The 22,435-nt window shown below is 43.5% G+C and overlaps 1 protein-coding gene across 10 annotated transcripts in view; it reads left to right on the plus strand.

The window, feature by feature from the left end:
- Positions 1 to 21,893, plus strand: part of HNRNPM (heterogeneous nuclear ribonucleoprotein M) — a 48,629-nt gene extending 26,736 nt beyond the window's left edge. For 3 of the 10 annotated variants that reach the window (XM_036240202.1, XM_036240205.1, XM_036240210.1), the window contains 8 exons: positions 4,464 to 4,565; positions 5,824 to 5,868; positions 6,570 to 6,647; positions 11,320 to 11,418; positions 15,009 to 15,062; positions 17,047 to 17,849; positions 18,498 to 18,549; positions 21,472 to 21,893. In XM_036240202.1, the coding sequence (XP_036096095.1) occupies positions 4,464 to 4,565; positions 5,824 to 5,868; positions 6,570 to 6,647; positions 11,320 to 11,418; positions 15,009 to 15,062; positions 17,047 to 17,849; positions 18,498 to 18,549; positions 21,472 to 21,635 (1,397 nt within the window). In that variant the 3' untranslated portion in view covers positions 21,636 to 21,893. The remainder of the gene's footprint in view (positions 1 to 4,463; positions 4,566 to 5,823; positions 5,869 to 6,569; positions 6,648 to 11,319; positions 11,419 to 15,008; positions 15,063 to 17,046; positions 17,850 to 18,497; positions 18,550 to 21,471) is intronic. The other 7 variants (XM_036240209.1, XM_036240204.1, XM_036240211.1 and 4 more) reach the window with 5 other exon arrangements.
- The last annotated feature ends 542 nt before the right edge of the window (positions 21,894 to 22,435 follow it).

Genomic DNA, 22,435 nt, shown 5'->3' on the forward strand with positions numbered 1-22,435 from the left:
CTGAGATTTTGAATTTGATTTATACTAACCAGAAAACTACAATTACCTTTGAACTTGTGCCATGTTACTCTGCAGTGTTCTTGACCATTCTTGAGGGAAAAGTAAAAGGTAGTTTTTTTTCCTATAGAATTTTTCAGGGTGAAAAATAAGCATAGATTTCACAATTTAACAAGTATTGTTAGGATTATTTTGTGGTGATACAGGCTGGACACCCAGGATATAGAGAATGTATTTGGGCATTTTAAAGAGTATCTTGGGGGTGGGAGGAGGAACTTGAAACTGCAAAGGGAATTAGAACTATACTGCACTTGGGTCCAGGAGAGATTGGTTATCACCATATGGCCTAGCAGTTCCACTTCTAGGTACACTCTGAGAGAACTAAAAACTTACATCTACACAAAAATTCATACAGGAATCTTCATAGCAGCATGATTTCAGCTGATGAGTGGATAAGTAGCATGGCAAGTCCATACAGTGGAACATTACTGAGCCATAAAAAGCAACAAAGTACCAGTACATGTTACAGCATGGCTAAGACTTGATTCCATCTATAGGAAATATTCAGAACAGGTAAATTGGGAGGCAGAAAATAGATTAGTAATGTTCAGGGGCTTAGGGAGAGGGATAAGTGGAAAGTGACTGCAAATGGGGACAGTTATTTTTTGGGGTGATGAAAGTGTTCCAGATTTAGATAGTGGTGATGATTGTGTAACTGTGAATATACTAAAAATAACTGAGCTGTACGCTTTATTTTATTTTATTTTATTTATTTATTTTTATCCTCACCCGAGGACATTTTTCCATTTTTTTTTTTGTTCAGGTAGAGAGGGAGGGAGGGAGGGAAACATCAGCATGAAAGGGACACATTGACTGGTTGCCCCCTCCCGCACGACCCTGACCAAGGCCAGGGATGAACTGCAACTGAGGTACATGCCCTTGGCTGGAATTGAACCTGCGACTCATTGGTCCACGGGTTGACACTCTACCATTGAGCCAAACCGGCCAGGGCTGAGCCATACACTTTAAATGGGTGAATATTATGGTATGTGAAGTGCAGCAGTCAAAATTTTCATATAGGATTATTTGCAATACCCAGGTGAAAATCCAAGCTGCAGTGGAGAAGGCTAGTTGATAGGTCATCAATAAATGGAAATGGCGAACATTAATGAAGACTAGGCACTTCATCTGGCAAGCCCATAGGGTAAGCTGAGCCTGAGCACAGACAGCAGTTGAGAATGAGGGCCTATTGTATCATGATGGTTGGGGAAATCAATGCAGGCCAGTCTAACGTGTAAGAGGCAGACTATGGGCAGGATTGGGAGGGATCAGGGGTGGAAACTGACTATGCTGTGCTAGGGAGGAATTCCCACCAAGTAGGTTGTTGGGGTGAGACTATTTGGAGAGCCATTCAGTGCTTCTAGTCTGGAGCAGTGACTTATGTTTGGGGCCCAGCCGTCAGAGACTACAACACTAACTCTTGGTAATAGATATCGAAGGGAGGTTGATGACTTCAGGAACAGGAGATGGCTGCCAGGCTGGTGTGGCTCAGTGGTTGAGCATCAACCCATGCACCAAGAGGTCACGAGTTCGATTTCCGGTCAGGGCACATGCCTAGGTTTTGAGCCAGGTGCCCTGTGGGGGCATGCAGGAGGCGGCCAATTGATGTTCTCTCATTGCTATTTCTATCTTTCTCTCCCTCTCCCTTCCTCTTTCTCTAAATTCAATAAAGAAAAATAATTATTGCCCTGACTGGTCTTGCTCAGTGGTTAGAACGTCGGCCTGTGATCCAGAGAGACCTGGGTTTGGTTCCTGCTAAGGGCATGTACCTTGGTTGCGGTTTGTCCCTGGCCCTGGTTGGGGTCTGTGGGTGGCAGCCACTCGATCTGTCCCTTTCGTGTGGATGTCTCTTCCTCTTCCTCTCCCTCTCCCTCCCCCTCCCCCTCCCCCTCTCCTCTCTCCCCTCTCCCCTCTGAACAAAAAATGAAAAAATGTCCTCGGGTGAGGAGATAAAAGGAAAAAAAAATTTTATTGAAAAGAATAGGAGATGGCCCTGGCTGGTTTGGCTCAGCAGTTAGAGCGTCAGCCTGCTGTCCTGAGAGACCCAGGTTCATTTCCCGCTAAGGGCATGTACCTTGGTTGCAGTTTGTCGCCGGCACTGGTTGGGTCATGCAGGTGGCAGCCACTCAGTGTGTCCCTTTCATGTTGATGTTTCTCTCTCTCTCTCTCTCTCTCTTCCTCTCTCTCCCTCCCACTCTGAACAAAAAAATGGAAAAATGTGCTCAGGTGAGGATAAAAAATAAATAAATAAAAAAATTAAAAGAATAGGAGATGGCTTATCTATTGCAAGTTAACATAAAAAAGTTGTTTTTAATGATTTTTTAGAGGGAGAGGGAGAAAGAGAGAAACATCTATGAGAGAGAGACACTGACCAGCTGCCTCCTGCATGCCCTCTAGCAAGGATTGAGCCCACAACCCAGGCCCCAGGCATGTGTCCTGACTGGGTATCGAACCAGTGACCTCTTGTTGCATGGGACATCATCGCTCAACCAACTGAGCCACACTGGCCAGGTGAAAGTTAACATTTATTGAAAGACCACATTTCAATATGAGCACTTGCAGTGATCATCCAGGTTCAGTGTGATGGATCTTGTTGATTTTCTGTGGGTTGGGGTGGGGGGCTGCTTGGCAACTTTAGCAGGCACACACTGGGCCCCCAGGGAGCCCATTGTCCATAGCTTTTGGTCTCTGAGCACATTTTAGAGGGTTGACTTGAAAGTCTTCACTGCTTAGGAAATAAGTAATCTTGGCTATTTCTTGCTGCTGTATCTATGCAATTCAAAAACAGAAGGATGTAAATTAGATTAAATACTTAGGAACTCTGTCAGGTTTTTTGCGGGGGGGGGGGGCGGTTGACATTGGTTAATAAAATTATATAGGTTTCAGGTGTACAATTCCATGATACATCATCTGTATATTGTATTGTATTTTCATCACCCCAGTCAAGTCTCCTTCTATCACCATTTATACCCCCATACCCTCTTTTGTCTGCCCTGTTCCCCTTTCTAATGAATTTTTTTTTCCCCATTTAAAAAACAGTTGCCTGGTCATGGTTTAAGCCTCAGACCTTGGTTAACTAGAGCATTGCAAGTGTCTTACACTATCTCAGGTGTTGTTGGCTCTTTGTTATCATTTTTAAATACTTGCCTGAGGGTGTTTTTTCCTTTTTTTTTATTTTTTAAAATTTTTTTAGAGAGAGAGTGAAAGGGAAATGGCGGAGGGAGGGAGAGAGAGAGAAACATCCATGTGAGAAAGAGAGACATCAGTTGGTTGTCTCCTGCTCTTACCTGACTGGGGCCAGGGATCAAACCTGCAACCCAGGTACGTGTCCTTGACCAGGAATTGAAACTACAACCCTTTGGTGCACAGGCCCATGCTGTAATCACTGAACCACAACTGCCGGGGCTTTATACACACATATATGTGTGTGTGTGTATTTTGTTTGTTTGTTTTTTGAGCAAGAAAGGAAGGGAGAGGAGGGACATAAAGAGATAGAGAAACATGGATCAGCTGCCTCCTGCATGCCCCCTACTACTTGGTCAAGCTTGCACCCCAGATATGTGCCCTGACTAGGGAATCAAACCATGACTTCTTGGTGCATGGGACAAAAATGCTCCGCCAACTGAGCCACACCAGCTGGTCTAGTTCCCTCCCATATGTGCCCCGATTGAGGATTGAACCCGAAACCTATGTATGTGCCCTGACCTGGAATCAAACCCACAACCTTTTGGTGTGTGTGTGACAAGGCTCCAACCTACTAAGCTTTCTGGCCAGTACAAGCCTTCTTGGCTATTTTGAGAGACCAGTGTGTATTCTTGGGTCCTTCTTTGGGTTAGCTATCCATGGGTTAGGAAGCTTTGCGGGTAGAGGGTGAATTCTGTGAACCCACTAACTTAATTGTTATTAAAACTGCCTGAAGCAGAGTCAGAGACTAGTGTATGCTCATTGGTTACTTGGCTGGTTCATAACATTGTTTTTTTCATGAGAAAAGTCCTTTGGGCTACCAGATTGGGAGGTGGGGATGGGCATATTTGTCATGCTTGCCACCTAATGTCTTAACTTGCCTTTTTTTATCAAGCATTTTTCAGTTCATCATTTAGGGAAACAAATAGGTGCTCACGATTTTTATTGTGTGAGTTGCTCATAGGAACTTTATAGTGAACTAATTTTTAGTTGCCCTTTTATATTATACATATCACAAACTCTTACTCTGTAATTGCATATAAAAGGTTTTGCCTTAAAAAGGAGAGCTCCCAAATGTACCTCTGTGGAGTTACAAATTAGATCCTGGATTTGTTGGTAGAGGTGGGTGGGTGGGAATGGATCTTGACAGTTATGACTCTTTTTGTCACAGTTTATTCTGAGTTAGTGGAGTGCTCTCTTCTGACTTTCTCTTTTCCTTTCAGATGGACTTGGTGGTATTGGCATGGGATTAGGACCAGGAGGACAGCCTATTGATGCCAATCACCTGAATAAAGGTATTGGCATGGGAAACCTAGGACCCGCAGGTGAGAATTACAGTGTACTTTGATTGGGAGCCTATGGGGAAGTTAAAAGTTATTATATAATTAAAGTTATTAATTTTGGGGATAATTTGACATTGAGTAATTTAAAAGGAATTAAGAATTAATTGGGACAAAAATTATCTCCTTTTATTTATTTTGGTAAAGGCAGTATTTTGTATTTTTCCTGAATTGAATCCTTTTTTTTCCCTAAAGCCATTATACCTTAGCATGTTTATCCTTGCATGACCTTCTGAGAGGAGATAGTTAAGCCATTCAATAAAAGGAGGCAAGCCAGAGAGTTGGTCTTGCTCAAGGTCACACTATCAGTTAGTGACAGAGACTGTAGGTCTCCTGACCATGGGACCACAGCACTGCCCATGCAATCTATTACCCAGACCCCCTTGGGCTTGGACCTTGGTGCTGACACAGCTTCTAGAGGTATCAGCATTGATGGGATTCCAAAATGCGAGGGGGCCTCATTACATGACAGCATAGCCGTTGCAGGCCACAGGACATGTGATGCACAGTGTTGTTTTTGTTCAAGAAGATAAGAAATAGCTAATGAACGAAAGCTTCGATGTGTAGATTAAACTTTCTTTGCTGTTGAGCATCTTTATTTCTGTGCAGTGAGACATTTATATATTAAGAAATATTTTATTTTTATGACTTCACACTTAAGTCTTTCTTTCTTGAAATCCTTTGCATTTCAAGATGGGTGCTCCTCTACCCTCTATTAACAGTTTTGTGTATCCCTTGTCGTCTTCTCAGCTTAAATGTTGAGACCTACCTCAAAAGCCTGGTCCAAATGGCTCTACTAATCTGACCACCACACCCTTCTGTCTGACACCTAAGAGGAAAGGCTGGGGTGGGGAACTTCTTTTTATTTAGAGAATTTTACCTTTCAAGGGATTTTTAAATACACTGCTTCCTAAAATAAGCTTCTAGTGAATGTTCCCTAGTTTGTGCCTGAGAATTAGATTTCATATTTAAAACTGTGGTCATTTGATTAAACTGGGAACCCCACAGAATTTTGAGTCACATGTCAATTATTTTATTAAAGGCTTAAATAGTTTTTTTGGAATGTGATGGTTTGACAGTTAAAATGGAAGAGTGTCCCCCCCCTTGATAGGTAAATATATTCATAATCAGGGATATTTATACATTTGCTGGTTTAGAGTTTCTTGTATGCTTTTTTTTTTTTTAAGTTCAAATGTTACTGCTTTGACATAATTTTAGTTTGCATTGACTTTTTCTTTTTAAGGAATGGGAATGGAAGGCATAGGATTTGGAATAAATAAAATGGGAGGTAAGAAATTTAAAACGAAGTACACATGTAATCGCTTTTAGGTATGGTTTTCTCTTTTTTCCTTTCTTTCTCTTCAGCCCTGCATGAAATTTTCACTTTGATCTTCAAAAAGTTTGAGTCTTGCCCTGGCCAGTTTGGCTCAGCTGTTAGAGCGTCAGCCCGTGGTCCAGAGAGACCTGGGTTCGGTTCCCACTAAGGGCATGTACCTTGATTGCAGTTTGGGTCGTGTGGGTGGCGACCACTCGATGTGTCCCTTTCACATCGATGTTTCTCTCCCCCCCCCCCCCTTCCCACTCTATCTGAACAACAAAAACGAAAAAATGTCCTTGGGTAAGGATAAAAAAAAAGTTTGAGTCTTGAAATTAACTTTCACCTGTCAGTCCTTCCAGTGGGTGTCTTAGCTTTTGGTTTTGGCTTTCTCACTTACTGGTTCTGTGACCTTGGGCAATTCAAATCACCTCATCTCTCTGGGCCTCTCTTTGCTTGTCTATTCATGGAGAGGGGTGGATGAGATCACCTTTTTTAAAAATTTATTTAAGCAAGGGCACTTGCATTTGTTTTTTTCTAAAAATCCACAACTTGTTAATTTCTGGCAGAAAATATAATGTGCCCAAGATGAAACTTGTGAGAACAATTTTATTTTCCTGATCCAGTCTAAGCAGTCTCATAGGGACGGTGCTGAAATGTGAATTCTCTTTCAGGCATGGAGGGACCCTTTGGTGGTGGTATGGAAAACATGGGTCGATTTGGATCTGGGATGAACATGGGCAGAATAAACGGTAAGATAAGTGTTGCCTTCCTACTTGCTCTTGCCCTTTGCTGGCTATTGGGTATTGGGTGACCTTTAGGCAGCAGACCCATTTTTAATAAATGATTCTCCCCTTCCTTTTCTACTGAATCAGATGTCTTCAAATATCCTTAAATATCAGTAAAATCTTAAGTTTGTAATTTAGAAGCTAGACTTAATGATAGGTAAGTGATTATTCTCTTAGTCACTAAACTCTTGAGATATCCTGTGTTCTGAAGCTTCCCCAGTAATAGTCCAATAAGTTTTATTTATTTAAAAAAATTTTTTAAATTGGTTTTTAGAGAGGAAGGGAGAGGGGGAGAGAAACTTCTATCCGCTGCCTCTTGCATGCCCCCTGCTGGGGATGGAGCTGACAACCTGGGCATGTGCCCTGACTGGGAATCAACCAGCAACCTCTTGGTGCATGGGTTGATGATCAACCACTGAGCCACACCGGCAGGGCTAAATTTTTAATGTTATCTTATTGCCTGCAACACTAGCAAGCATCATATAGACACCTGTGCTTATGTTTTGCACATTTTAAAGTGGTCTGCAAGTGTAAAGGATTAGTTTCTTCAGTGTTTTGATGAAGTTCATGTCTCTCCTGTAGTGCTGGGCTGATGAGTTCTTGATCATCTGCTCTGATGATTCTTGTGTACTATCATTCAACTCTTACAGCCCTTCTAAGAAACCTCTTTAATAGAAATATAATGATAATAGTAATTATAGTGACAGTGTGTTATTTAGTCCTTGCAAGAACCTCATGATGTGTAGGTACTGTTATCTCGCATTTCATCAGAAACGGAGGTCCAGAGAGTGACTTGCCTAAGGTCACATGGCTGGTAATGGTGGGATATGGACCTAGGAGGCTCTCTTGCTCTTAATATGCTGCAATCTGCCTTTTAGACTTGCCCCTAGCACTGGTTTCAGTTGGCACCCTCTGACCAGCAGGGCTGTTGAGTGTCCTGTGAGAACCCTGCAGTCTGTCTTTCTGAAATCCTCTGGGTGTTGGTGGACCCTCTGACCTCAACCTGTGGGAAGACTGCTTCCTTTATACACATCAACTTCCTTGGAATGGGAAGTCATTAAGGATTTGTGGTTAGATTTTTCTTGCTGATCCGTATTAATGGATATGTGGAGATAGTATAGATCAAGGATACCTTACTAGGATAGATGTCAGCTGTCACCTGGAAAAAGATGTTCCTGATGAATAAACTGTTGTTCATAGGGTGCTTTCTAGAATCTAAATGATGGAGAAAAGATATAGGGAGGTTCTCACCATGAGTTAGGAAAGAAGGGACAAAGGTATGTGTTGCCCTCAGGCTTGCCTGTGGCTTGTGTGTGCATGGGATTTTTTTTTTTTTTTTAAATCCTCATCCGAGGACATTTTTCCATTTTTTGTACAGATAGAGGAGGGAGAGAGAGGAAGAGAGAGGGAAGCATCGATGTGAAAGGGACACATCGAGTGGCTGCCACCCGCACGACCAACCAGGGCCGGGGACAAACTGCAACCGAGGTATATGCCCTTAGCGGGAACCGAACCCGGGTCTCTCCGGACCGCAGGCGGATGCTCCAACCGCTGAGCCAAACCGGCCAGGGCTGTGCATGGGATTTTTAATAAAAATGAAAGTTGGAGAACTTTGGCTTGATAAAATGTTTACTCAGAACAGATGAGTTGTTAGGAGATTTGGTTTGTTACTCTGAGTGCATTGATGTGATTTAGAAGTAGATGGGAATAAGTTGGGGGCTGTGTTGAGCCAGGTGGACAAAGTCCTTAGTGACCTGGCAACTAGAATGCAGCAGTTACAGTTTTGAGCCTGGTCATTTAAGGTTTAAAGTGCTGATTCTTGTAGTCACAGTGGAGTATGTGTTCTTAGATGTTCTGAGATAGAGATACTTTAGTCATCCTCCATGCTCTACAGTAGAGAGCAGGGACTTTCTTACACTTGAACTGTGTTCTAATTGTGTGGGATCACCTCCAGTACCCTTGGTTGCTGTACCCAAGGAAAGTTTTAATCACTGAAAAAAATTGAAGATGTTTCAGATTTAATTTGATGTTTAGTTGATGACCATAATGCATATATTATGGTCACAGTTGTTGACAACATTAGACTGACCAGAAATTAATCAGATTCTTGGAGCCAGTTAACCAGTAAATGTCAAATAAAAAAAAGTTTTAATAGGTTTTTATTGGTTTCTTTTTTGTTTGTTTTGGTTTTTTTGTTAGCGAGAGGAATGGGGAGAGAGAGAGAAACATCCAAGAGAGAGAAACATCGATTACTTGCTTCCTACACACCTCCTTTTGGGGATTAAGCCTGCAACCTGAACACAGGCCCTGACTGGGAATCAAACCGGCGATTTCTTGTGCATGGATCGACACTCAACCACTGAACCACACCAGCTGGGCTAAATGTTAAATCTTGATAAAATAAATGTAAAAAAATTAATTAAAAGATTATCATAAATCAAATAATGGCTAATTTGATGCAATGTTTGGCAGTGAAAAAAACCTTTTTTTTTTAGTACATTGGAGTTTACACAGGGTTTCCCGAACTCCGCAGCCTGTGAAAGTTGGGAAGATTAGTTCTGAGGCCTTTGCCAATGCATTAATGCCTGCATGTGACTTTCTTATCTGAAGTGGAGTGGGTACTGCCTTCTTCACAGGTTTATAGTAAGGATTAAAGGAGTGTAGCAGAGCTCCATCTGTTATGTTACACTGTCACTCTAGGATTTCTTTTCTGCTCACCAGACACAGGCTTGCACAAGTTACCTACATTTCCAGCAGATAGAATGCCACCAGTCTGTGGGATTCATTTGAGTTGATTCAAACTATGAATATAAAGTCCACCATTACCAAAAATTGCTGCATTTTCTTGTTTATTCTAGCCTTTCTCCTTATTAATGCTAGCCTCCTTTCAGCTGAAATAGGGATATAACCACTTTTTTGTAGTTGTGCAATAAAAGGTGTCCATTATGTATCACCTGTTTAGTTAATATTTCTAAGGAGCAAGATTAATAAACTAGATTTTTCAAATAAACTAGACCTCTCAATATGGGAAGGAGAAAATATGATACGCATTTTAAGTCTTGTTTTAGCTGAATGTATGAGAAGAGAAGTAGCCAGTGATGGGAGTCATGAAAGACTTTCTAAAGCAGGCAACATGTGTGGCAGGGCTTTTTCCCATAGAAACTAAGACCTTTGTTTTTATTTTTGTATTTTTGTTTCAGTTTTTATTATTATATTTTTGCCTGAAGTTTACGATCTTTAAGTTACAAGTCAAAAGAGTTTTGTATTTAAAAATTATTTTTCTTCCTTTATTGATTTTAGAGGAAGGGAGAGGGAGGGAGGGAAAGAAACATCGATGAGAGAGAAGAACACCGATTGGCCGCCTCCTGCAGGCCCCCCCCAACAACCTGGGCATGTGTCCTGATTGGGAATCAAACCGGTGACCTTGGTGCATGGGTCAACGCTCAACTATTGTTCGTGTTTTAAAACACAATGAAGACTTTCTAGAGGCAAGGCCACTTCCTGCAGCAACAACAACGCTGTCTCAGAGAACTCTTCTTCTACTCCTTTAGAATATGCAACTAGCTCAGTGTGTCCACATTGACGGCAGTTACCAGGGACATTAGTTTCCATTCCCAGAGGTAGAGTTTAAGGGAGGAAAGCCTTTGTTTTTATTTATTTATTTTAATTTTTTTTAAATTGATTTTAGAGAGAGATAGAAACATCTCAGAGAGAACATCGATTGGCTGCCTTCTGCATGACCCCCACCGGGGACCTGGCTCACAGGCTGGCCATGTGTCCTGACCTGGAATCAAACAAGTGACCTCTTGGTTGGTGTATGGGTCGACACTCAACCAGAGCCACACTGGCTGGGCAGGCCTTTGTTTTTAAAAGACATTGTAAAATATAACGTACTCCTGCTGTCGGCATAGAAAAAAATGATGAAATTGCCCAAACTGTATTATGTAGACGGAACCACTTCAGTTGTCGGTAGAGAAGTTCTGTTGCACGCAGGCATATTTCTCTCTCTATACCTGTCTGTCTATTTATCTATGCTTGTGTATTAAAGCATAGGCTTTTATATTAGATTTATGTTTCAACCTTCGCCTCACCCCTTGCCAGGAATGTGACCTTGGTCAAGTTACGAAGCCATTTGAGTGTCAGTTTCTTTGTAAAGGGGCAGTGATGGTGGAGGGTAATGTAGGTGTGGTGTGTGGGCTGGTTGTGAGGATTCCATGGAATAGCACACATAAAGCCCTTGGCAGAGCAGGACATGTGGCAAGTGTCCCAGAGATGGTACCTGATGCTGCTGTATATATAAGCAGGCTTTCTTACAGCCTACCTTGACTCAACATGCTCTGTTGTCCCCTACGTCAGTTACTTGTAGCAGGTGCTTGGCGTGCCCATTGTGTGGCTATAATGGAAGTTGTAAATTAGTCCTCCTTCATGGAGTAAGGTAGGTTGTTTTCAGGGATTCACTTGAGGTGACTTTAATTTTTTTTGGAATAAAGGATGAATGTTGGTTTCATATAGAAAAACTGAACATGCTGACTTGGTGATGGCTGCTGTCGTCGTGTCTTAAGAGTTTTTTGTTCTGTTAATGTCTAAACTATGACGGTATTCTTGGAAAGGCCTAGGGTAATATTTTTTTCCACAGAGATGGAGCATGGCATGGGTGGAGGATTTGAGAGAGACTTTGCCAGAAACGAGATGGGAATGTCTCGAAGCTTTGGAGAGCCCCTTGGCAGAGGAATGGGTAAGAAGGCCCCATATGCCCCATGGTGGCAGGGTCCGCCCCAGGGGTGCAGGAGCACTCTGATGTTGGAGGTTCTTTTATAGGCAGTCTGCTGGTTTTCCTTAGTCTTTTTTAAAAAAAAATTGTATGTTTTCCAGACCTAGATAAAAGCTTTTGGTCTTTGAATTTTTTATTGTTATCTACAGCACTACTTTTAGTCTTTTCTAGTAGCTTCTTTGTCCACATTGGTATCAGGTGTTTGTTGGCTGTGGGAGTTGAAACTTCTATACTTACATAACTCTGGCTCTTTTTTTCTGGTAGAGATTGTCATAGCCCTGCCAAGTGGGGTGTTGATCTCCTTAGTCCAGGATGCTATTCCAGTCAACAAGGATGGCATGGTGTGTTCACTGATGCCTTTTAGAAGACAGAGCTTGGTGAACTAGAAAAGTTTTCTAACATTGGAAGGCCTATCTAAATGCAGAGAAACTTGCCTGGCTGGTGTGGCTCATTGGATTGAGCGTCGTCCCATAGACAGAGGTCCTGGTTGATTTCCTGGGCAGGACACATGCCCAGGTTGAGAGCTCAATCCCTGGAGGGGGGTGTGCAGAAGTCGGCCAATTAATGTTTTTCTTTTTAAAAAAAATCAATTAAAACATATTTAAGTAAATAAATAAATGCAGAGAGACTCGTTTTAGTTCTAGTTAGATTGCAAAGCAATTTTTTCTTTATTTTTACATGGACATCTTCCCTTGTTTTGAGTTTAAGTTTTTTTGTGACTGCTTAATTCTCCATTATTAGTGTGTTGCAAGGAGATTGTCTATTCCTGGGCTCAGAAGTTTGTTTCTCTCAAAGGTGATTTAGAGTATGGATTTCCCCCCATCCCATGCCCTGTCCCTCATCTTCACCTGTTTTTCACCCTGTGCAGATAAGAGGCTGCAAGGTACAACTTAGAGCGCTCAGCCTCTGTCTTTACGGGACACCGTGGGCCAGGTGTGAGGCTTTTAAGCTTTTTGGGTCTAATTTGTATGAGCAGAGCTGTATTTGAATTTATGGTGGCTCTTTGAAAGAGTCCTCATTCAGCTCATTGATTAGACAGAATTCTTAATTCTACACATTATCTTTAGGACTCCTTTTCTTCCCTTTTTTTTTTTTTTTAAAAGACAATTAAGAACTACTAGAAACTTTCTCAGAGTAGACACTGTTGGTGAAGACTTTTGTTTCACTTTTTTCCTGACTATGGTTAGGTAATTGGAATGATTTTCTTGTAATTTAATAGGCTGGTAGTTCCAAAGCTTTAGAATTTGGGAGTGAGTTTATAATATGTATGTGACAAGGTCAGTTAAAAGTTTCTTATTGCCATGACTGGCTTTGTTTTTGTGTTTGGAGTGGTAGTGTGTTTTTAAAAATGTTTAAAAAATTATTGTCATTTGTCTGCAAATACTGATTTGTAGCTTTTTATTGTAAGAAGAACAAGAAACACATGACTGCTCCCATGGGCACTTTTTTCTACTTTGAGCCCTTAATCCTTTGCTGCTCTGTGGTGCCTCTCTGTGATGATGCTTTTGGCCTCCTCCCAGTTCCTGCACTGGCACAATGGTTCTGGTGAGGGTACCTCATGTGGCAATAGAAAACTCATCCTCTCCTGACCTGGATAAAAATACCATCTGCAGGCAGACATTGTTCTCTCCTGCTGTTTTGGCACCTTCTTTCTGATTGTGTTTGTCGTCTGTCCTGAAGCTTCCCAAAGTGATCATGGGCAAGAGTACAAGGGGCTTTGTTCTGGAATGTCCTGCCTACTACTTGTCACCAGACCTAAGTTAGTAAAAAGGTCTTTGTAACAAATAAAATATTTGTCAGGTTTTTGAAGTAGTTACTTGAATTGGTTTTCCAGATTCAGTTCTTGATTTTATTTTGTGTTTTTTATTTGACAGTTGAATCATTTTGGTACTACTTTATGTAGTGCCTCACTACTCAGTGTCCTTTCTCTCCTGTGCCAGTGCAGTAGATCCTTGCACTTCTTTGTGCACTGTACTTGGTGCTACAGGGATATGGATAGTTATGTGGTCCTTGACCTTGAAGGAGGACATGGTTTAGCTGAGGAGACAGTGCTGAGAGCGGCTCAGGTTAGCACTGGACGTCAGTACATCAAAGTGGCCTAGTAAGGGAGCTGATGGAGTTGTTGATTCCCAGGCCCTAGGCAGCCATATAAACACCACAGAAAGGTGGTGGTTTTCTCTGTGTTGAGATTTTCAGAAGCACTGCCCTAGATGGCTAATAGAAGCATACTGCTGAGAGAATCCTGGATCTGAGCAGGAGATGTGGTTTAAGCTAAGGGGTTGGTGTCCAAGAGGGTTCAGCATAGGTTAGAGGGTGTGCTGGCAGACAGACAAGTGCTGGACAGTGCAGAGGCAGACTTGGGGGTGAGGGTCTGCCTGAGATGGGAAGAATAGATTCAAGTTGGGAATCAGAGCAGGGAGGCCTGTGAATGAATGCCCATGGAAAAAATTTAGCCTTTCTCTTTAAAGCAGTGGTGGAACCATTGTGAAGGCTTTTACCAGGAATGGTTTGATCTAAGTGCTGTTTCAGGAAAGTGAGACTAGGCCTGGGCTTACTGAGCAGGATCGTAACTACGGAAGAAGCAGCTCTGTACTGGGCTTGTAGGCACCGTGGAGGTCTATTATGTCTTAGTGTACTTTCTTATCTCCTTTAGCAGGTAGTTGCAGTACTAGAAACAGTTGTGGGGTAGGGTTAATTTCTTTGTGGTCATGGCCATAATGCGTGATGTGACTTGTGGCTGTTGCCTGTGTTACTGAGCACACTTCAAGACCAGGTTGGAGATGGCATGGTCCAAGTTTCTTGTATATAATGAAAGACTGAGAAGAATCTTTTAAGAGTTATCACTAATTATAGTACTCACCAAACTTTAAAGAGGTTTGGATGAACCTTTGGCAAACAAGCAGCAGTGTTTTCCATCTTGGACAGCTGAGTATGTTGGGGTTTTTAATTCCTGAGGCTTTGTCTGTCACTTAGTCACCATCACACCTGGCTCCTTCCAGGCAGGGCTGGTGGGCTTAGCTTGCTGAAGTCTTTCCATTCATAGCTTGTTAATTAGGTCACATTTTCAGCACTGTATGCACTTGCTGCTGGTTTGCAGGGTTTGGGGCTGTAAATGTAGCTACAGTTTAGTTTTGCTAAGGGATAATGGTCAAGTATTGATTGAATCTGTGTGGGTGAGTGCAAACTTTAGTCTGTGAGTGCTAAGGGTCTGAACCAGCTTTTAGAAAAATTGCCACCAGCCCCATTCTTGCTCGAACTTTCCAAATTCAGTTCACGGGTGTACACTAGCTGTGCTGCTGTGTGTTCCCAGATGGCCCTACCAACTGGGCCTCACTCTGGAGATACGTGGGTTCCTTACATCATGACCCATCATCGAGGATTCTGCAGTTTTCCAGTGAAATGATCTTGTCTGTGTGTGTATTTCCCAATTCCCCCACCCCCACTCTCCTTTTTAAATTTCTTAATTAGTAGTATTCCTCAGAAATCTGTAATAAACAAATTTTTATTACCATAGAGAAATTTGGCTAATTTTTTTTTCTTCCTGATTTCCTTAGAAATCCTAAGTAATGCACTGAAGAGAGGAGAGATCATTGCAAAGCAGGGAGGAGGTAGGAAACGTTGAGTTTTGCTGTTTTGATTTTTAGAATAGGCTGTTATTACCAGGGATAGTAAAGTGTGGTGATGAAAAGCATGGGCTCTAAAATAGACTTCCTGGGGTGGGAACCAGCATCTACGTAGCTGTGTGACATTTGGCAAGTTAACGAACCTCTCTGATTTTTACACTGTAAAATGTGGATATAATAGTACCTACTACCTCATAGGATTGTTGTGAAGAGTAAATTAGTTAATATATGTAAGAGAATATTTATTACTTAAGTGCTATGTGAGTTATGTTAGCCATTGTCATTATTATAATGTGTTCATATACTTTGGGGGCTTTTTTTGTTTTCAATTCTATGAAATTATAAATTCCTAAAAGTAAATATTTTACCTGACTAAAAATATGTCGCCTAATACATAAAATTGCTTAATAAAATATAAGCATGTACTCATAAAAACTCAGAAATATGAAGAAAGTAAATATCTGAAATCTTACTGCCCAGTGATGAATGCTGGAAACATTTTGTAATGTACCCTTCCATTATTACACTTTTTAAAACTAAAAGTTTTTTTTTTTTTTTCCCAGCCTGATTTGTCCTATGGCTCTTAGTGTCTTGGCATTTCCTTGGTGACTCCACTTGCTGGCACTTTCTGTTGTGGGCTGATCTAGAACTCCATGTGGGCACCGCTTCTTCCTAGTTCTCTGCCGCTTTTGGTGTCTGGGGTGGGGGTGGTGGGGATCAGCCTCATTTCTGATGGTCTTGGGCACACAACCTCCCCTCTCAGTCTCTTACTCCCCTTTTTATAGTTTATGAAAAATTTCTACTCTGAAGGTTTAATATTCTTAAAATTGTGCATATATTTTGCCACTTTTCTTTCACCCAAGAAAATAGATACAGAGAAGGGGAATGACTCATGCTAGGTCATGATATTGGTCAGTAAGGGAGTCAGTTACAGAAACTGTTAAAAGTTTTCTCTTAATTTGCATCTTTGACTGGGCTGCAGGTTCAGCTGCCTGTTTCCAGAGGCAGGTGGTGGTGGTGAAGCTTGAGTGAGAGGCCCCATGTGCTTTGCTTGTAGAAAAGTGTGTGTGTGTGTGGGGGGGGGGGGGGCAGTGGCCTTAGTGGCAGAGCCAGACCCTCCTTATCCAGAGTTTTAAGCATCACAGGGTCACTGCACTGCTGACCTGCCGGCATGTGTCCAGCTGAACTGTGACTGTGGGGAGGGGAGGTATCCTAGGCCTCTTCCAGAGTCCACTCTGGTGCCATTGATGACTTTTCCTCCAAAGCTAGCGAAGTTACACACAAATCAGTTGGTGGTTTCCCTGACAGAGTTAAGGTTCCCTGGAAGTAGTTGTCTGTGTTTACTTATATACAGATCTATGTTGGTATTGGTGTTTTTCTTTATCTCTTGCTTTTATATGGCTATATAATAGCTTTTCTATGCCTCGGAGATGCTTAGGAAATGCAGCCAGATTGGCCACCAACAGGGCATCTTAGAGGGACAGGTTGGGAGAGGATAAAGGTGGTGAGTGATTTTGAATCATCACCATGTAATCCATTACACCTGGTAACCATATGCGGGTGGGATTTCTCAGCTTCTCCCTTGAGAGCATTTCTCAGTCTCTGGTGGTGGGAAAACTGTAGAGTTCCTAGATATTGACAGCCATGTCTCACAAAACTTGTCACGAGTGCTAGCAACTTCTAAAGTAACATGGACAACATTGTCAACACAAGTCGTGTAGGGTGGGTTTTTCCTTTTTAAAATTTTATTATGGAAATTTCAACTATGGCACAGAAGTAGGAAGAATGGTGTACTTACTACGCAGCTGTAATAGTTGTCAACATTTGAGGGATATCTAAATGATACATTATTGTGGTACTGAGTTTCTGAATTGTAGGTGAGCTTATGAAGTGCCCACACCTCTGCTCCCAGGTTACCCTCCTGGTACAAGTCATTGACATTTGCCTGTGTTTTGTGTCCCTCTTTCAGGTGGAGGTGGAGGCAGTGTCCCTGGGATCGAGAGGATGGGCCCCAGCATTGACCGCATTGGGGGTGCTGGCATAGAGCGCATGGGCGCAGGCCTGGGCCATGGCATGGATCGTGTGGGCTCTGAGATCGAGCGCATGGGCCTGGTCATGGACCGCATGGGCTCCGTCGAGCGCATGGGCTCCGGCATCGAGCGCATGGGCCCACTAGGCCTAGACCACATGGCCTCCAGCATCGAACGCATGGGCCAGACCATGGAGCGCATCGGGTCTGGCGTGGAGCGCATGGGTGCCGGCATGGGCTTTGGCCTCGAGCGCATGGCCACACCCATTGATCGTGTGGGCCAGACCATTGAGCGCATGGGCTCTGGTGTGGAGCGTATGGGCCCTGCCATTGAGCGCATGGGCCTGAGCATGGAGCGCATGGTGCCCGCAGGCATGGGGGCTGGCCTGGAGCGAATGGGTCCTGTGATGGATCGCATGGCCACCGGCCTGGAGCGCATGGGTGCCAACAACCTGGAGCGCATGGGCCTGGAGCGAATGGGCGCCAACAGTCTCGAGCGCATGGGCCTGGAGCGCATGGGTGCCAACAGCCTGGAGCGTATGGGTCCTGCTATGGGCCCAGCCCTGGGTGCTGGCATTGAGCGCATGGGCCTGGCCATGGGTGGCGGTGGCAGTGCCAGCTTTGACCGTGCCATCGAGATGGAGCGTGGCAACTTTGGAGGAAGTTTTGCAGGTTCCTTTGGTGGAGCTGGAGGCCATGCTCCTGGGGTGGCCAGGAAGGCCTGCCAGATATTTGTGAGAAATGTAAGTGGATCCTCAGGAACCTCACAGTGGTAACGTACAAAGGGAAGGGAGGGATACAGAAAGTCACCAGGACTGAATGGTGTCACACAGGTTGAAGTTAGAGGTCATGTCCTCCTCAGAAAGGGAGGAGCTGAGTAGCATGCAAGGCCACCTTGTCACTATCCCCAGAGTTTATTGCTGGTAGGATTAGGAGGGAATGTGACAGCTTACACTCCTCTATGCAGCAAGAATAGTGGGTTCTGTGAACCCACTGAGCTGCTGCTCTGTGTAGTAGAACAGTGAGATGAAGAACTCAAGTTTCCTGATCCCTTCTCTTGAGCCACTAAACCTTGGCATCTGTATCAAATAGACCACCCTTAGCTACTATTCGGTGGTTCTGTGGCTTGAATCACAGGAATTGTGCTCTCTCTGTATGATGCTTCCACAGACAAGGAAAACCACAGGGGAGTGAACTTGATGTGCTAGTTTAGAACCTCATTCCAGACCAACTTTTTTTTGTTCTCTGTGATCGTCCCAGTTTGAAGGTCAGCCAGTCTCTCTTGTAATAGGAAGTCCTTTAAATCACCTTCAGAAATAATGGGGATATTTATACTTTAGGATATGGTTGAATCACTCATCGGTCTGTTTTTTTTTTTTTCTCTCTCTCAGCTCCCATTTGATTTTACATGGAAGATGCTAAAGGACAAATTCAATGAATGTGGTAAGTGAGAAAGGCTTTCTAGGTGCTTCCTTTTGTTATGTCTTCAGAAATCTTAGCTTGTTGGTGATGCATTTGAGTCATGCAGTGAACCTTCTATCCTATTCTTTTTTTACTATTATTTTTTTTTGTTTGTTTGTTTGTTTTTTTTTGTTGTTCAGGTAGAGTGGGAGGGAGAGAGAGGAACAGAGAGAGAGAAACATCGATGTGAAGGGACACATCGAGTGGTTGCCACCCGCACAACCGACCAGGGCCGGGGACAAACTGCAACCAAGGTACGTGCCCTTAGCGGGAACCGAACCCGGGTCTCTCAGGACCGCAGGCCGACGCTCTAACCGCTGAGCCAAACCGGCCAGGGCCTATTATTATTTTTTTAATTTGGTATGTGCCCCTAGCGGGAACCGAACCTGGGACTCTCTGGTCCACAGGCCGATGCTCCAACCGCTGAGCCAAACTGGCCAGGGCCCCTTCTTACCCTATTCTTAAAAGCCACTTTTGCCCGGTTGGTGTCGCTCAGTGGTTGAGCGTCGACCCATGCACCAAGAGGTCACCAGTTTGATTCCTGGTCATGGCACATTCCCATGTTGTGGGCCCAGTCCCCAGTGGGAACATGTAGGAGGCGGCCAATCAATGTTTCCATCTCTCTCTCCCTCCCTCTCTCTCTAAAATGAATAAAGAACAAAAGCTACTCTGTCTTTACTCTAGAGTGCTGATGGGACTTGACATTTTTCTGCCTTACTCAAATATTCAAGCAGGTTGTTGTGTTTCTTGTTATGTGTCAGTACTTTTCACCTATGTTTTCATTTCATTTTTAATCCCTTTTCTCCTTTTACAATTTTTGAAAGGAGATGGCCTTGTCACCATTTTACAGATAAGTTAGGCAAAATCACGTTCCCAAGGTTGCATGGCTTCTAAGTAGCAGACCTAAATAAAATGTATACATCTGAGATAGGTCTCTTTCTACCACAGCACCAACTTGGGTTGTGCCTCAAAGAGCACTGGCCCAGCAGGTCCTATCAGTGAGGCTTTGCCAGGCTCTGGGTACATGGTAGCTTATGTGTGGACGAGGCTGAGGGTCTGTGTGGTTTTCTGGCACACCAGGCAACCACTCTGGAAGGCTCACTTTTTGGCCAAAAGTAAGTTAAGTTGTCTCTGGGTGAAACCCCAACTCTCATCCCCACCACTTCTATTCTGTTTTTTTTTTCTTCCTCTTTTCATTGATTTTAGAGAGAGAGGAAGGGAGAGGGAGAGATAGAAACATTGATGAGAGAGAACATTGATTAGCTGCCTCCTGCATGTCCCCCACTGGGGATTTGGCCTACCACCTGGGCATGTGCCCTGACCAGGAATCGAACTTTTGACCTCTTGATGCATGGGTCGATGCTCAACCACTGAGCCACACTGGATGGGCATTTTTCTTTTTTTTTTCAATCCTCACCTGAGGGTATGTTGAGAGAAACATCAATTGGTTGCCTCCCGTATGCACCCCAATTGGGGATTGAACCCATAATTTATTGTTTGTAAAAATAGTTCATTGATTTTTCGAGAGAGGGAAAGAGAGAAAAACTGATGTGAGAGTGGAACACTGATTGACTGCCTCTTGCACGTTCCCTACTGGGGATCGAGTCTGGAATCCGGGCATGTGCCCTGACTGGGAATCTCTAACTGGCAACATCCTGGTGCATGGGACGACGCCCAATCAACTGAGCCACACCAGCTAGGGCTAAACCCGCAGTTTAGGTATGTGTCCTTACTGGGAATTGAGCACACCACCTTTTTGGTGTAGAGGATGGTGCTTCAACCAACTGAGCTGTTCAGCCACTTCTGTTCTTTTAACCATATCAAATAATGAGGCCTAGCCCTCAGCCAGTCTGGGTGACTTGCTAGATTGAAGTTTCCTCAGTGTTCTCATTTCCTGTTTCAGTAGTGGCCACGATTATTGCTTCTGGTTCTTCTCACTGGTCAGCTATTGAGCCATAACCTGCTTTCTTGCCCTTTGTCCCCACTCCTTAGTTTGCACATTGTAGTAGACATTCTGAAAGGTCCGATTTGATCATGCAACTCCCCCTGAACTCAGATACCTGGAGGTGACCCTTGGCCAATAAGAGAAAAGTCCAAACTCACAAGCCCCTGTACAGCCTTGTCCCTTCCTTTTTTATTTTTCTTCTGTCTCTGAACCCTGTGTTGTAAGCGCTGTTCTCCAGAAGTGCTCTGTTGAGAGCTATTATCAGCAAGTCTTCTCTGGTGAACTTAACTCTTTCAAAACTCCCATGAGAAGCTCTTCTGAATGTTGACCCTTTCTCAGAGTTAATGGCTCTAGAGTTGTGGTCTCTTACCACTGGCTACACTGTCATGTCTTTGGCGGTTACTAAAATAGAGCCCTGTGTTTCTATGGCTTTTCTCCTTTTCACTTGTTTCCATAATGCTTGACACATACCTTTATGCTTAATCGGTGCTTGAATAAATAGGTAAAAACTGCTTGCTAATTATTACACAGCTTAGATTTGGACAGTTCAAAAGTGTCCACCATATTGGCGATGGCCTTGTAAATGTGATGGTGTAGTGTATTGAAAAATGAAGTCTCTGTAAAATTTGTTTGTAAAGTTGGCCCCCGCCCTCCCCCTTTTCAATGGTTAACTCTTCAGAGTGTAAAGGCCTGCATTTGAAGCTGCAGTGAAGGATTAGCACAGGGCTGGTCAGATTGTTGTCCTGTTGGCAGAAGAATGGGAGTCAGGCTGAGAGCTGTAGTAGTTGGGTCCCAGCTGCTGTGTTCTGGGCATTCATGCACCAGGTGCAGGGGTCATTCTCCCTTTTGACTCAGATGACTGCTATTTATAGGTGATCTGGACTGAGTGGAGCCCAGTGTGAGGCTGAGCTCTGGTTTGCCTGATGAGTTGTGGTCTCTTCTTCCCTCTCTGTGCCCAGGCCACGTGCTGTATGCCGACATCAAGATGGAGAATGGGAAGTCCAAGGGGTGCGGTGTGGTTAAGTTTGAGTCTCCAGAGGTGGCTGAGAGAGCCTGCCGGATGATGAATGGGATGAAGCTGAGTGGCCGAGAGATTGATGTTCGAATCGATAGAAATGCTTAAGCAGTTGCCTTTTTTAAACATCGATACCAGACCTCTGAATTTGTATTTTTTCTTGTTAACCATTTTAATTTGTTGGCTGGATGTATAAAGGTGTTTTAAAAATTCAGTTGCTTTTGGGGTAATTTGAATTACTTTTTTAATGACTGGGGTTCCATTTGACTGTTTGCATTGAGATTGCAATGTGCACAATTTTTTTTGTAGTTGTGGCATCTTGTTGACATCAAATATGACTTTGATAATAAATGCCAGTTCCTGAAAGCTGCTTCCTTTTTTTGTGTGTGTTGTGGGGCCACCACCCAACATTTGGGGAGAGGAGCCACTCAGTCTTCTTCCTACCCTTGGAACTGTAAACACCAGTAGTCTCATCCCCATTCTTGCTTGTCTGTGGACCCTGCCACTTGAGGAATTAACTCTATGGAAACTTGATCCTAAGTGGTCTTTGAATTCCCTTGTATTGCCCTGGCCAGTTTGGCTCAGCGGTTAGAGCGTCAGCCTGCGGTCCGGAGAGACCCGGGTTTGGTTCCCGCTAAGGGCACGTACTTCGATTGAGGTTTGTCCCCGGCCCTGGTTGGTTGTGCGGGTGGCAGCCACTCGATGTGTCCCTTCATGTCGATGTTTCTCACTCTCTCTCCCTTCCTCTCTCTCCCTCCCACTCTATCTGTACAAAAAAAAAAAAAAAGTGAATTCCCTTGTATTAGTAATGTAGCACTTAGCTGTTAGCTGTCCTGTCTCCCTTCTGTGCAGTTTCTGGGAGAGGCACAGAGACCGCATCAGGTTTATTCCATTTCAGCACTTGTCTT

The sequence above is a fragment of the Molossus molossus genome, unplaced genomic scaffold (assembly GCF_014108415.1).
Source record: "Molossus molossus isolate mMolMol1 unplaced genomic scaffold, mMolMol1.p scaffold_m16_p_4, whole genome shotgun sequence".
Lineage (NCBI taxonomy): Eukaryota > Metazoa > Chordata > Mammalia > Chiroptera > Molossidae > Molossus > Molossus molossus.